Consider the following 17072-nt stretch of genomic DNA (forward strand, 5'->3'; position numbering starts at 1 on the left):
ACTGGAGCCAAGCCGGGGGATGGTGAGTGTGTGTGTGTGTGTGTGTGTGTGTCTGTGTGTTTGTGTGTGTGTATGTATGTATAGGCAGATATCATTGTGTGATGTCTGTTTATATGTATTTTTGTGTTTCAAATGTGTTTATGCGTGTATGTATGTGTGTATATGTCTGTATATGTTTGTGCGTGTGCATGACTGCGTGTGGCCTCTTGCTGAGTATAGATGGCGCCGTGCGGCCTCCTGCTGTCTCTGGGGGGGGCGGCTTGCGGCCTCCCGCTGTGCATAGATGGCACCGTGCGGCTTCCTGCTGTGTATAGATGGCAATGTGCGGCCTCCTGCTGTGTATAGATGGCTCCGTGCAGCCTCCCGCTGTGTATAGATGGCTCCGTGCGGCCTCCCGCTGTGTATAGATGGCTCCGTGCGGCTCCCTGCTGTGTATAGATGGCACCGTGCGGCCTCCCGCTGTGTATAGATGGCTCCGTGCAGCCTCCCGCTGTGTATAGATGGCTCCGTGCGGCCTCCCACTGTGTATAGATGGCTCCGTGCGGCTCCCTGCTGTGTATAGATGGCACCGTGCGGCCTCCCGCTGTGTATAGATGGCTCCGTGCGGCCTCCCACTGTGTATAGATGGTTCCATGCGGCCTCCCGCTGTGTATAGATGGCTCCGTGCAGCCTCCCGCTGTGTATAGATGGCTATGTGCGGCCTCCCGCTGTGTATAGATGGCTCCGTGCGGCCTCCTGCTGTATATAGATGGCTACGTGCGGCCTCCTGCCGTGTATAGATGGCTACGTGCGGCCTCCTGCCGTGTATAGATGGCTACGTGCGGCCTCCTGCCATGTATAGATGGCTGCGTGCGGCCTCCTGCTGTGTATAGATGGCTACGTGCGGCCTCCTGCTGTGTATAGATGGCTACGTGCGGCCTCCTGCTGTGTATAGATGGCTATGTGTGCTCAATATTGAGTCATACAATTAATGTAAGGCTATGTGCCCACGATGCAGAAATGCTCCGGATTTTTTTGGAGCGTTTCTGCATCTCCCTGGCAGAAAAAACGCATGCGGATTGTACATGCGGATTGTACATGCGTTTTTCCTGCCAGGGACATGTGGATGTGAAGCGTTCTTCACATGCATTTCCGCATGTGGGTTGACAAGCGCTTTCCAAGCGATTTTAGCATCACTTGGAAAGTGCTTGACAACTTGGTAACACTATATAAATCCATGCAAATGGCATGGATTTATATAGTGTGACCGTAAAAGAATGGTAAAAAATAAATATATACTTACCTTCTGATGGCCAGCCGAAGTCAGCGGTCGCGTGACCTGTCACATGACTAAATGACGTCAGGCAGGTCCTTTTCAGACCATCGTGAGCTGCCGGTAAGCCAGGACGCATCGGATAAAGACACCGGGGGCCATCAGAAGGTAAGTATAATATTTATTTTTTATTTTATTCTTTTTTTACAGGTTCTATGGTACCCGGGTCCGGAGGAGAGTCTCCTCTTCTCCAAACAAGGGTACCATCCGCACATAGAAACGCATGGATTCTGCATGTACAGATGCAGTGATGCGGATTACATGCGTTCCAATGCAAGTCAATGGCCGAGCTTCCGCAAAATAATTGTTAGTGCTGCGGATTTTTCCGCAATGATAATCCGCAGTGGAAATTTCCGCAGCATGTGCATAGCACACGCGGATTATCATTGGGGAACATGGCAGACCTTCTACCAAGCGTTTTTTAAGCGTTTCTGCAGCGGAATTGCGGCTGCGGAAACGCTTAGAAAATGCGTAGTGGGCACACAGCCTAAAAAATTATTATAATTAATATTGTGCCAAATTAATTTCACGTGAACTATCACATGATCTATCACAGGGGATCATGTGACATGTCACGTGATACATCAGGTGTGTGTGGGGGGGGGGCCCGGGGCCCTTACTACTTACTCTTAATCCACCCCTGCTCGCCCATGACTATCACCTTGCGTCCCGTTACAAGCTGCTAATGGGCCGCAGTTCTCACACTACTTGCCTGTCCAAGGTTCAATTGAAGGAGGTGTGAGAAAAGCAGCCATTAAAGGCCGATGATTGGCTGCAGTGGTCATGTGTCAAGCAGAGACCTGTCTACATCAGCACAGCCACTAAGCTCAGTAATTGGCTGCAGCGGTGATGTGTTCTGTAGTCGTTACATCATTGCAGCAGCCAAAACACAGAAATCGGAGCAGGGGTGAAAAGACAGCGCTAGACCTGGGGAGGGTAAGGGCTATATGGCTTTGTTAGTTTACCCGACTGCAATCATTTGGAGATCACTTTTTTGATGAAAGTGGAAAAGCTCATAATTGGAACATCTTTTATTACCTAGCTAGATGTAATACATCCCTATCATTGCTGGTTATTTACTTGCAGGATGGTCATTTACTATGGTGCGTAGGTGTGACAAATTAATAGTTTAAGTATTTCCTTTCATCAACTCAGACTACCCTACATCATCTGCTGTAATAAGTGATAACCCTTTGCTACTGGCAAGTGTCTGTAATATTTTCATCTATTTGTGTGTAAATGTTACATAATGTTCTTTGGAACAAGCACAAGTCGCAATTTAATCACTTCTGCGCCAATGAGATTTATGAAAAGATTAAGCATTCCTAACCCCACAGTGCCATCTTGTGGTGTTGGTCAGTCCTAAGGCGGCCATACAAATAGTAGTAGGTTGATGGTTGGGCAGTCAGTCGCCTTTTGTTCCAGCAATACAGCACCTAACATACAGTCCATTGCAGTCATGTAACCTAGCTACACATTTTCAGTGATCCTGGAGTGAAGGATGAACAATCATTCTACACACGCTGCTTCAAAGATTGTTAATAAAAGAAAGATTTGTCATCAGACTAAAAAAAATCAATCATACTTAAAGGGATTGCCAAGTTAAAACAAGTTATCACTTATCTGTAGGACCCACACTGATCGGTAGAACGGGGAACTTTTATCCCCGTTAGAATAGAGCACATTTTAAACCGGCACTCCATTCATTCCCTTTGAGACTGATGAGTGCTGCACTCAACGCTTTCTGGCAGCCCCATAGAGAATGAATGAATGGAGCGGCAGACTGCAGAGTAGCTGCTGCGCCATTTTGTAACGGGGATAAAAGTTCCCCGTCAGACATAAAAATTTCCCTGATCAGTTGATTGATGCAGCTCCCAACAACAAATCACCGATCAGCAAGTTACCACCTATCCTGTGCATAAGTAATAACTTGTTTTATCCAGACAACCCCTTTAAGGTCCTCTTTTAGACAAACTACCATAGCACATGCGCAATCCTAGTAAATCTGCTAATTGTAAGGAGATAAATGATCGTTTGTCCCCATACAGTAACACAATCCTGTAATACGATGGGACGTGCTGCTGACAATTGATTCTATTTATGCCTGCATTAAGCAGGTCATCAACTAACAAGACTATTTCTTGAGCTCTTCAGAGGAAGTGATTCTAACGCTGGCCATACACATGAAGTAGCTGTAGGGGGAACAGCTATATCTCCTATCTCCCTCATGCACATGAAAGCTCAGCTCTGCCAAATATTCATGTGTTTTCAATGGGGAGAAAGGAGACCACTACAGGATTGGGTGCTGAAATTCCAAATCATCGATTCTTCTTTTCCTCTACATTATCTGTCAGAAGAGAACTAGTAGAAATTCATACATATCAGATGGTCGTCTGGTCCTGCTGAAATCCATGGGTTTGGCCAACTGTTTTCAAATGTGTATGGGGGCTTTAAGGGCTCACCCTCCATGTACAAAGAATTGGTGCATGACCTCTTTAAACCCCTTAACGACTGCCAATACGCATTAAAATGGCGGTCTAATGACCTTGGGTTTTTCTGTTTTTGCGTTTTCATTTTTTGCTGCCCTTTTTCCCAGAGCCAGAACTTTTTTATTTTTCATTCAATATGGCCGTGTGAGGGCTTATTTTTTGCGGGATGAGTTGTACTTTTGAACGACATCACTGGTTTTACCATATCGTGTGCTGGAAAACGGGAAAAAAATTCCAAGTGCGGTGAAATTGAAAAAAAAATGCAATTCCACAGTTGTTTTTTGGGTTCTTTTTTTACAATGTTCACTGATTGCTAAAACTGACCTGCCAACATTATTCTCCAGGTCATTACGAGTTCGTAGACACCAAACAGGTTCTTTTTTATTTAAGTAGTGAAAAAAAATCCAGAGTTTGCTAAAAAAAAAAAAAATGGTGCCATTTTCCGAGACCCGTAGCGTCTCCATTTTTCAGGATCTGGGGCCAGGTGAGGGCTTATTTTTTGCACGTTGAGCTGACATTTTTATTGATATCATTTAGGGGTAGATCTGATGTTTTGATCACCCGTTATAGCATTTTATTGCAGTGTTGCGGCGACCAAAAAAACTTAATTCTTGAGTTTAGAATTTTTTTCTCGGTACGCCGTTTACCGATTGGATTAAATCTTTTTTTTATATTGATAGATCGGGCGATTCTGAACTCTGCAATACCAAATACGTGTATGTGTTTTTTTTTATTATTATTTTATTTTGAATGGGGCGAAAGGGGGGTGATTTAAACTTTTAGATATTTTTTATTTTTTTAATATTTTTAAAAACATTTTTTTTACACTTATTGCTTGCTTCAATAGTCTCCATAGGAGACTAGAAGCAGCAGTTGTCTGATTGCTTCTACTGCATACAGACGAGGAGCAGATTGCCTGTATGCAGTAGAAATGCTCATGTGCTATGAGCGCCGACCACTAGGTGGCGCTCATAGCAATTGAGACATGACAACCACAGGGGTCTGCTGCAAACCCTGGGTTGTCATGCCCACCCATCGGTGACCGGCGATCATGTGATGGGGTCACCGATGGGCGGGGCCAATGCCGCACTTCCGCCGCAGCGATGTTAAATGCTGCTGTCAGAGATTGACAGCAACATTTAACTGGTTAACAGCCGCGGGTGGATCGCGATTCCACCCGCGGCTGTTGCGGGCACATGTCAGCTGTAAGAATCAGCTAACATGTGTCCAGTTCCGTGCGGCTCAGAGCCGGAGCCCCCGCTGAACCGACCTTTCCGACCTGGTGCGTACTATTACTGACCAGGTCGGAAAGGGGTTAAGGTGATTTAATCTTGATCGCCTGTCACACCAGGTGTGAATGCAATACAGGGGGAAAAGTAAAGGGAGCCCAGACACTAGGGAAAGGGGAAGAGGTGACCTCCTAAACTGGACTAGCGTCACCCTGTCTTCCCCTACCGTCCCTATACAGTCTCCGCAGCTGTCGCCGATCATGTGCCTCGCCCTACTATCCCTGGCGTAGGCTACAACTGGGGGTGGAAGGAGATGAGCACTAGTCATCCTCCACTAGCACTCTAAAGACAAAAGGGGAAGACAACACAGGGGAATTGCAACTTAGCTTTAGAAGAAACTCCAACAGGGCACACGGCCTCAAGACTCCAAAGAGGATGTGATGCTACTTCAGCCAAGCTCCTAGAAGGAATGAGTATAACAGGCGACGCCCACCTAGAGAGATCAGGTATATATACACCCAGGCCAGAGGGAGGTAATCGCTGGGTCCTAAAGACAACCTCCTATCTAGGAATCTGTCAGCAATGCCAAACGTGGAGATCTCCTACAGGCCACTGCAGGGCGACTGTCTGTCACCTCCGACACACTCGTGACATAGCCGTTTTAAAATGGCGGTCAGGAATAATTGAATAACGCCCCTCCTTGGGCTAAAATCCCGTGGGTGACAGCAGTGTATGACAGCTAACACTCTGCAGCATCGCCCATAACCAGTTTTGAAACCGATCGGGGCCAAATAACCTCTGTCAATCGTGACAGTTCCATCTAAGTGGTTAAAAGACTCAATTTGACAGGATCGACCCCCTGCGATCGTATTTGCAGGTGCTATGGTACCCCAAGGTCATCTGATGACCCCAGGGTACAGTGTCCTGTTAGATCCTGCTATAAGCAGGGTCTAACAGGCACAGTCAATTAGACACTAACAGGTCTCAGGCACTGCAGTACACGAGTATTGCAATGCATGAGACCAGCGATCAAAGTAAAAAATATTTATGTCACACAGTCTGAATAAGTGAAAAAAATTAAAAAAGTTGAATAAAATATGTAAAAAAGTAAAAAAAAAAAACACCTCAAAAAAGTGAATAAAAATCACAAAAAGCCGTTTTGCCACTAAAAGCACAATGTTAGTGATAAAAAAAAATAAGCAAAAAAAGTACACACAATTGGTATTGCTACGTCCAGAACGACCCGAACTATAAATTGTAATGTTATTTATTCCATACGGTAAAGTATAAAAATAGTAAGAAAAAATGCAGCAAAAATTACACATTTTCATCATACTGACAAATAAAAAGCGGTGAAAAAGTCATATGTAAAATAAAATGGTATAAATGAAAATGCCAAACTGTCTCGCAAAAAAACATTTTTGGCTCATTCGGCAAAAGAAAAAAGTTACAGCTCTCAGAATAGATTGATGCAAAAACAAATCCATTTTTGTAAAATATTGTTTTTAGTCTGTAAAAGTAGCAAAGGATAAAAAAAAATATAAATTTGATATCTCTGTAATCGTACCGATCCTACAAAAAAAACAAATAGGTCTTATCACTTTTACCACACGGTAAACCGCGCAAAAAATAAAAAATAAAACAATAACTGAATTGCTGGTTTTTGTTCATTCTGTGTATGAAAAATCTGAATCCAAAAATGTTATGTGCTCCAAAATGGTAATAAATCTCCAACTCATTGTGCAAAAAATAAGCCCTCCTACAGCTCTGTTCGCCAAAAAAATAAAAAGTTACAGCTCTCAGAATATGATGAAAAGTTACAAATCTCAGAATATGATGACGAAAAAACAATTTTTACAAAAAAGCATTTTTATTGTGTGAAAGCAGCAAAACAGAAAAAAACTATATAAATCTGGCATTGTAATCGCATCGACCCGAAGAATAAAGCCATCTTAACACATAAACTGTGAACTGTGCAAAAATAAAAATAAGAACTATTCTTGTACAGTTGTTTATTTGTTCATATTGCCTTCCAAAACCAGCCCCCATTTAGGACCATCATCTGTCACTGGAAATATAGGGGGTTCCCATGGTACTGATAGAACAAAGACTCTGGAAAAGCGACACAGCTCCCATCCCCTCAAATAAAATCCAGTGAATTCTGAGCTCCCAAATCCAAATGCCCCCTCCATCTGAGCCCCACTGTGCCTAAACCACAGTAAGCGGTCACATGTTTGGCATTACTGTAGCGAGGAGAGCAAACTTATAGGAAGCGTATCACCAGAAGCACAAGCTGAGCACAATTTATGGGGGCACTATAATGTATGGGGCTCTACACTCTATGGGATCACAATGAATGGGCCCTAAACTGGAATATTTGCAATTCTCCAGAATAAAGTCTGGTGTGTATATTACAAAATAGTCACTGCAACCATAGATGAATTAATTGAGAGGTGCAATTTCTACAATGGGGTCACTTGGGAGGGTTTTCTGCTGTTCTGGCACCTTCGGAGATCCGCAAATGTCACACACAAACTATTATAGCAAAATCTGTGCTCCAAAAGCCAAATAGTGCTCCTTCCTACTCAGCCCTGACGTGTGGCCAAACAGTAATTTCAGACGACATATGGGGCGTCACCACATTCAGGAGAAATTGCGCAATAAATTGTGAGGCCCAGTTTCACCTATTAATCCTTATATAACTGATAAATTTGAAGCAAATAAAAAAATACATTTTTACCACTAAAATGTTATATTTCCACATCCCAAGGTTATAAAAATATATGAGGCACCTCACTACACTCCTAGATGAATCCCTTAAATAGTGAAGTTTCCAACATCCGGTCATCTGGCGATGGTTTGGCTGTTCTGGCTCCTCGGGGGCTTGGCTTATGGCATCCAAAATCTATTCAAATGGAATCTGCGTTGTAAAAGCCAAGTAGTGCTCCATCCAATATGATCCCCGCCGTGTGCTTAAACAGTAGTGTACAACCACATATGGATTACTTCTACATTCTGTAAAAATTGCATAACAAATTATGGGGTCCATTTTCTCCTATTACCCCTCGTGTAAATTATACATTTGGTGCTAAACTGTATTTTAGTTGAAAAAATTACATCTTGGAATAATAATTCTTTGCACAATTGGATGTGTTTAAATAAAATGTTCCTGTGCTGAGATAATCTTATAAATGTGCCCCTGCTGTGTACTGTGTAATGGCTGTGTCTAACCTTACAGGAACATGGTCTGATCATACCACATCTCCTGGGCAGGGGTGAGGATACAGACATTACAGCAGAGTATCACAGCTGATTCTTTCTTTGAAGTAAAACATAGTTTAAAAACAGGCAGGGAAATGTTTTACTCACAGAAAGAATCATCTGTGACCCCGTGCTGTAATGTCTGTATAGTCTTTTGCTTCCTCCCCTGGCCAGGAGATGTGGTATGACCAGACCATGTCCCTGTACAGTCAGACACAGCCATTACACAGTACACAGCAGGAGCACATTTATAAGATTATCTCAGCACAGGGACAATTTATTTAAACACATCCAATTGTGGAACTTCTTATTATTCCAAGATGTATGGATTAAAATGTACTTTTGTTCATGGGAAAACCCTTTTAAATCTGAATAGGTCCCTAAAGAAACAGGTCTTGTAAATGTCTTGAAGAAATGAACATTTGCTGCTAAACTTTGTAACCCTTCTAACATCCTAACAAAATAAAATGATGTTTGCATAATGATGCAGATGTAAAGTAGACATATGGGAAATGTTATTGATTAATTAGTTTTTACAGCATGGGTAACTGGTTTAAGGATATAAAAATTGAAAGTTTGAAAATTGCTCATTTTTTAAAATGGTCGCCAAAATTCTGATATTTTCAGAAATAATTGCAAAACATATTGACCTAAATTTACCACTATCATAAAGTACAATATGTAATGAAAAAAAAAAAAACAATCTCAGAATCACTGGGATAAGTTAAAGCATTCCAGAGTTATTACCACATGAAGTGACACTGGTCAGGTTTCAAAAATTTGACCTGGTCATAAAGGTCAAAATTGGCTCAATCACTAAGGGTTTAATTGGAATATAAAATAAGTTAGCACTGCACATACACTACATATCATCAATAAGATCTAATGTTATTTGTGAATTACTCCTAAAGAATTACACCTTTGTGACAAATGATTGGTGTATTCTGCTGGATCTTAGGGACCCTTAATTTAGTCAGAACTTGCCTATAACATGCTGATTCTGTGGTTCAATATATCCCTATAGCGACCCATCCCTGTATTACTACGCCATATCTCTCTCAAGGTCAGAAAGGTTGGGGACCACTGGCCTACAGATAGGATAGGGAATAACTTACTGATCGCTGGTGGTCTGACCGCTGGGACAACCATAGATCTCAAGAACTGGGTTCCCATTTGTATAGAGTGGCCATACACTACTCACAAAAAGTTAGGGATATTTGGCTTTCGGTGAAATTTTGAGGATGATCCTAAAATACACTCTAACCTTTTCAGGTGAACTAAATGTGAACGTCTCTAAACTTTTGAATACACATGTCCAACTGTTCAATGTTTCAGGACTTTTTGCACAACTTGCAGTTGTCTAACAAGGAGCTTAATGGCAAAATTCACAACAGGTGTTCAATTAGAATTGATATTTAAACTGTCCTCCACATCACGCTGTTCACATTTTGACATCATGAGACCAAAACAACACCTAACAATTGATCAACGGTATCTCGCCATTACGAGGCTTCAAGTGGGATGTTCTCAGACGGAAGTGACCAATCAGCTTAGAGTGTCACAGAGTGTCATCAGCAGGTTGCAACAGAGATACAGAGAGACTGGAAGAGCCACAGAAAGTCATTGAAGTGGATGTCCTTTGGCCATATCCCACACTGATGACCACTTCATTGTGAACAATGCCCTTTGGAACTGGATGATGAATGCCACAAAACTCAAGGCACATTTAATGGAGGTAAAAGGCATCCAAGTGTCATGTGAGACCAATCAAAACCATTTACATCAGAGTGGTCTGCGTGCTAGACGGCCTAAAAGGATACCTGACCACACCACCATCGTCTTGCATGGGCCAGGGAACATCTACACTGGATGAGGAACCAGCGGGCCTCAGTGCTGTTCACTGATGAAAGTAGATTCACACTGAGCAGAAATGATGGGTTGGAGACGTCAAGGAGAGTGCTATGCATCAGCCACTGTTATCACCAGACGAGCCTTTGGTGGTGGCGGTGTTACAGTATGGGCAGGTGTGTTTAGTCAATAAACAACACACTTTGTTAATGGTACAGTGACAAGCCCCTACTACTTGAATAACATCAGTAATCCAGTCATTGTACCTCTGCATGAACAACACAGGCCTAATTTCATCTTCATGGACAACAATGCTCCAGTTTATCGAGGTCGCATCATTAGGGAACGGCTGCTGGAGACTGGTGTACTTCAAATGGAGTGGCCTGCACTTTCTCCAGACCTGAATCCCATAGAAACCTATGGGATTAGCTGAGTCGCCGTGTAAAGGCTCGTAACTCTGTACCCCAGAACCTCAATGACCTGAGGGCCAACCTTCAAAAGAAGTGGGATGCCATTCCTCAGCAGACAATAACTCGACTTGTGAGCAGCATGAGATGTCATTGTCAAGCTATAATTGATGTTAAAGGCCACATGACAAATTATTGAGATATTGACATTTTTGGGGGGGATTTACCCACCACTGTTTCTGGCTTTTGTTTCAATAAATTGTTTGAGGTGAGGAAATCACAATTGCATACTTCTACTTAAATGCCCTACTTTAATGATAAAATATCACTGTAGTGTGAACTTTTTACGTTTTCCATAAATTTCACCCAAAAGCCAAATATCCCTAACATTTTTGTGAGTAGTGTATCTGGCAATCCCATAGAGAATGAATGGAGCGGAGGTCCACATGCTCGATCTCTTTTCAGAGTTTTCAGCTGTGAAGGAGATAGATTGCATAGGTTAGGTATAGGTGAATAGAGTAGCTCGCACTTGGGGACAATATTAGCTTTGCAGAAGTTTGCCAGATTACATGGGATCTGGGTAGACAGGTAGGCCATATGGATGTCTAATGGTTTCTGGGGAGCCAGTAGTGTTAGCTTGGCACTAACTGGCCAAGTTCAAGGTTTTAGGAGCCGTGGACAGCTGGCCACAGTTCTAGAAGTGTCATGTTGTGGTTGGTCTGGTCCCCATACCAGGGTTGTGGAGTCGGTAAGCCAAACCTCCGACAACGACTCCTCAATTTCCATGACACCGACTCCACGATAAATTTACTGCAGCGCAGATTCAGCTCAGCTAAAAGTCTAGACCCTTAGATCAGGAATAGGACAGACATTTATAGGACATTTCATAACTTTCCCAAATTCTTATGAAAAAAATATTCCCCACAAACTGCATTGAATTACTTACTGTACCCAATTTATTATATATTTTAGGAATCGGAGTCGGTCCATTTTATACCGACTCCACCAAAATGGGCTCCGACTCCAAGACTCCGACTCCACAACCCTGCCCCATACACTCTATTCTGAGTGCTTAGTTTGAAAAGAAATGGTGCAGGTAATACTTTTTCCAAAATGTAAACTGTGTGGATGTTTTTATTGGTGTTGGGTTTATTTCAATAGCATGTGCACTCATTTAGCTAGCTTGGAATCAGACACAATGTGTCTGATAAACTGTACGTTGGATCGTTCATGGGAACAACCCAACTATCAAAATGTCAGAATTAGACTAGGGCTACATGTGGTTGTGTTGTTTACAGCAATCCTCAGAGAAGTTGCGCGACAAAAAGCATCTGAGTAATTTATCTGCAACTTACTGTCACACATGACTATTTTAGTGCTGTGATTTTGCTGTAAAAAAAATTGTAAAGACGACGCACCCAAGTTGCAGTTACATGTGACTTACATTGAAGCTTATGGCAAGCGAGTCACATGCAACAGAAAATCCAACATACTTGGAAACATTTGCGACTCTGTGTTGTAGTATGCTGCAGTTTTCAATGCAACACCATATGAAATCATTGGATGCAATGTGACAATGCAGCACTGCGATTTCAGTGTCGCATTACACATGTCACCATGTAGCCCTAGACTTATAACTGACAGATCAGGGACGTAGTTTAAAAAAATGTAAACAATATTCATTGCACCAGACAGAGCACTTATTTTGGCAGACAGTACTCTGCCGTATCGCAGACAATTGTTTCATACTTGCCGACAGTACTGACTTTTCTGAGACAATCCAATGACGTGGATTTAAGTACAGAGCAGGTTTCATTCGAATATCGCCCTAGGGCCACGGCCCCACTATCAGTATTTGGTCAGTATTCGGTCAGTATTTTGTCTCAGGAGTGGGAGCCAAAACCAGGAGTGGGTGACAAATGTAGAATTGCTGCACTTGCTTCTATTATACCTTTTCTCTGATTGTTCCTCATCTAGTTTTGGCTCCCACGCCTGAGAAAAAATACTGACCGAATACTGACCAAATACTGATAGTGGGGCCGTGGCCTAAGGGCTCATTCAAATGTCAGTGATTTTTCATCAGTATGTCTGGTCCAAACCGATAAGTCTGCAGTCACTCTGTGTGACTGCAGACTTATGAATCCCCCCAGTGCACGACCTGTGTTGTTATGCATACTCCTGGCAAGTGAGCGTGGCCTCACTCAATACACTTGTATGGAGTGAGGCCACGCCCACTAGACCTGCCACGACCACTGGCCAGCTGGCACAAAGTCATAAATGGTATTTTTTTCTGAACTGTTTTTGTTACTTTTGGTGCCAAAAGTTGCACGTTTTTGCAAAGTGATGCAAAATTTACATCAAAAGCGTACTCAAGAATACACCTGGAGTGGAGCTCCACCAAGTTTTGCAACTTTTAAAATAGTTGCAGTTGAATGAGGCAAAAAGATCTAAACGCCAACGACAAGGTGGAAAACAAAAAAAACAGGAAAACACAAATAGATAAAAAAGCACAAATAGAATAATGAACTGAGTGAAAACAAAACACAGGCAGAAAGGCAATGATGAATCTGCAGCAGTATCTGCCTCCACAGCCACAATAACTAGCCCACCACACAGGGAACGGAAATGATGCCCCTGTAGCCATATAACTGTGGCACTGAAGGAGCACCAACATGGAAGTTACAGACCTGTACAGTGGAGTACCAATATGGCGGGAATCACGTGACTGACAGCGCATGCTCCACACTGGGACAATGGAACTCCCCATGTCTCAGCGCTTCTCCTTGCGTGAGCGTCTGACGTCTAGTTACGTACTGTGCGCGCATGCGTCGACCAGCCGGTCTATGTGCTTGTGAACTGAGACTCATCGGCGGACATGGAGGAACAGAGCCGGAGTCAACAGACAACCCCGAGCGGAAAGGGCAAGGAGGCCGCCGGCGAGCAGCGCGATCCTGCGAAGGATAAGAAGGAGGAGCAGGAGCTGGTGAGAGAATGAGCGAGCGAGCCGTGTCACGGTATGCGAGAGTCAGCGGCCTAGACCGGGAGAGCTGAGTCACCCGGGCCCGGACATAGCAGCTTCACCGGGGAGGCTGCGGGAGCAGATGGCAGCACGTGTGCAGTGTATACACGGGGTGATGGTATAGGCGTGTGATAGTGCAGCCATCAGGGCGAGCTCTGGAGCCGGATCCCCTCCGCAGTTATCTGCTCTCTATGACCACGTTCACATGTTCAGTATTTTACCTCAGTATTTGTAAGCCAATACCAGGAGTGGGTGATAAATACAGACATGATGATGTGTTCCTGTTATACTTTTCCTGTGATTGTTCCACTCCTGGTTTTGGCTTCCAGATACTGATGTAAAATACTGCTAGTGTGAACATGGCCTAACTGTGATGTGACATTTGTGTTTAGGAGGCCCCGCTGCTCCCTCCTTGTCATAGTAAATCCCCCACCCTGCTCCCCTCTTAAACCCTCTGTGGCTCCAGTGCTGAGGACTTTGGGGTTTTTGTTTTCATGCAGTGATGGCGGTTTCTGATCCATCCAGAATCTTCCGCAGTGCGGTCATTGTCCTGTGCCGGTTATTTCCCCCGTTATATGTGACTGGCCCGGGAGACGCCCTATTCACCTGCATGGGGGCGGGGGGTGGCAGCGGAGCTGGGGGCGAGCTTCACACCACGATTTTGTACTTTGTTACGTATTTTTGTAGTGTAATGAAAAACGAAACCCACAACCGAACATTGTAAGACTGATGAATGCATAATAATATAATAAAGGGTGCTCTTCCCGGGGCACCCTTGCTTTATCATTGACTTCAGTACTTAAAAAAACGGATCCAGTTGGAATCAGTTTTTTTTCAGGCAGACAAAAAGTTGTGTCTGCGTAATTTTGGCAACATATTGTTGCTAGATCCGTTCTAGCAGATGATTACTGGACATGGGAACATAGCCTAAGTGGCTCAGTGAGCAAATTGACGATTTGGGTCCATGGTCAGGAAACACAAGATCTCAATCCCATTGAGAACCTGTGGTCAATCTTCAAAAAGCTGGACAAAAAAAAAAACAGAAATTGTGTTAAACGTCAAGCACTGATGTGTTGTCATCAGTCAGGATTTGGGCCGGAAGCTGATAACCAACATGCCGGGGTAAATTGCAGCCAGCTTCTTCTGCCGTCGGGCGGTCACTTGATTTCTTGTATGGCAGCTTCAGTGCGACCATTGCTTGCTTATATACCACCATCTTATATATAGATGCATTGTATATACTGCACTGACAGATATCATACAAACAAGTCATGTCCTCACTGCCACCCCAGTTATTTAGTAGTGTTCTGTACGTCGTCCTATGGGGTATGGACGCAATTTGTGCTCACTTATGGTGTGTTTTTAAGAACGATAGTTAATGGCCACATAATTTTCCGGGTTCACAGCGATGTTACTGTAAAATTGCGCAGAAGTTACTTGAAAACCGCGCTGGCTGCAAGTCATTGTTGTTTATGGCCTCCACTGCATTGAACCGTGCCCATAAGTCTCAGGTATCAGTGAGTTGGGGTTTGTTTGCTCTTCCATAGTTTGGCGGCCTTCTCACTTCATTTACTCCTTGTTTTCACAGTCTGAAGAAGACAAGCAACTGCAAGATGAACTTGAAATGCTCGTGGAGAGACTGGGGGTCAGTATCCTGCTGTCGCTACTGTCTTCTGGGGGACATGTCCATCACTTTGTTGTCTTGGTTGAAGTCACTGAGTGATGGATCTGCTTCTGAGATTATATATAAATATGTATATATATATATTTCTGCTGCAGTTTCCTTCCTGTTGGACTCTGTACATGTCGAGGTAAATATATTTTGTGGTTATGCGTTTGTTGTACTGGAAGTGATTTTTTTTTCCTCCTCTAGGAGAAGGACAGCTCACTGTACAAACCGGCTCTGGAGGAACTCCGTAGGCAGATCCGCTCGTCCACCACTTCCATGACCTCTGTTCCCAAACCTCTGAAGTTCTTAAGACCACACTATGGAAAACTTAAGGAGATATATGAGAATATGGCACCTGGAGAAAATAAGGTGTGTTTTTTTTTTTTTTTCTTTTATAAACAGTCTGTTGTATTAATAGGCTGTGAGTAGCTTCTTTTGTTTTCTCTAAGGAACTCCCAAATTGCAGTCACTCACCTCAGCCCCATCCTCTTCTGGAAGCCATCATGTAGCATGACCAAAACAGTTTGAAAATGAATGTATCATGTCTCACTCCCTGTAAGACAAAGGGGCCGATACATCAAAACTTTTACGCCAGAAATTGCGCAAAAACTTTAAAAAGTCGCAAAAATTTTGTTACTTTTGACAGTTTTACACAAGTTTGAATTAGCTCCGCTAAAATGGTGAGGAGTTGGGGTGACCATTGTCACGTCCGCCCGTCCAATTCATCAAAAGTGACTGCATTTTGTATGGTAGAAATGCTACTCCAGTCCCTGGCTAGAATACCATTTCTGGCATGCCACTCAGAAGATGCGCCAAATTCATTAAGAAGTGTGTTCTAGTTACAGGGTTTGACCAGGCTTGGGATTCAATTCTATACTCGCTCTGTGTGACTACAGACTTGTTACTTCTAACACGGAGCTGTCAGGATTCTACGGTGTGGGGAGCAGATGGGCAGATGACCCCCAAGTATACGATTTTCATACGCGGTTACGTGCCGACGAGATGTATGCAGCCTCGCACAATCCAAGTCTATTCAGCAAGGTTGGACACATATGAGCAGAAGTATGCAAATCGCATACTTGCGGTCACATGACCCGCCCCTTTCCTGACGCTGCCATTGCCATGGGCGTTCACAGGTCTGCATTCACATAAAGTGGCTGCAGACTTTACCCCCAAGCTTAATGAATTTGGTGCCTTGTACTCCAGTAAGACTGGCGAGCACAAGTGTGCGCTATGTCAGACTTGATGAATTGGCCCCATAGTGTAAGGTAATTGTGTGGCATAATGATAGTTGGCCTGCTAAAGAATGATGAAAAGAGAGGTTGATGTCCGACTGCATGAGAAAAAGAGACATCTGTTCGGAGCTGTAGGGCAATGGCTTCGGTTAATGTCTTCAGTAAGGACTGAACCTGGTAATTGAGCTTTTCCCGGAATATGTTTATTGGAGCCGTCTGCATAAAAAAAAAAGCCATTTAATTTGGAGCTTTCATGGTGAACAGCGTTTTGCTGCACGGACGCCTCTTGAAAATGGGAAGGGGACATGGGGCGCCCAACAAACATCTAGTTTTGCCAAGAGAAGCTGAGGATAGTGGGGGAAATGTAAAATGATGAGTAACAAAGCGTGTCTCCATTGTGGCTCACAGAGGGGCCTCCACGGCTGGGATGTCGGTATATCCTAAATGATCATATGTACAGCTCCTTTATGTTACAGATCTTCCTGGAACCTTCTTATCTGAATGTTCATATTTGTGATTAATAGGTGTCATGGTGGTTTGGGATATTTGGAGTTTATACATAAACCTGCATAATGTGGATTTATGGCAATTTTCACAGTAAAT

At 43.4% G+C, this 17072-nt stretch overlaps 1 protein-coding gene across 1 annotated transcript in view; it reads left to right on the top strand.

The window, feature by feature from the left end:
• Positions 1-13326: 13326 nt before the first annotated feature.
• Positions 13327-17072, top strand: part of PSMD2 (proteasome 26S subunit ubiquitin receptor, non-ATPase 2) — a 30254-nt gene continuing 26508 nt past the window's right edge. Inside the window, exons 1-3 of the mRNA XM_073675336.1 lie at positions 13327-13529; positions 15154-15210; positions 15439-15603. Of these exons, the coding sequence (XP_073531437.1) occupies positions 13422-13529; positions 15154-15210; positions 15439-15603 (330 nt within the window). The 5' untranslated portion in view covers positions 13327-13421. The remainder of the gene's footprint in view (positions 13530-15153; positions 15211-15438; positions 15604-17072) is intronic.

The sequence above is a fragment of the Phyllobates terribilis genome, unplaced genomic scaffold (assembly GCF_046119375.1).
Source record: "Phyllobates terribilis strain yellow unplaced genomic scaffold, ASM4611937v1 Scaffold_3__8_contigs__length_932513732, whole genome shotgun sequence".
NCBI lineage: Eukaryota > Metazoa > Chordata > Amphibia > Anura > Dendrobatidae > Phyllobates > Phyllobates terribilis.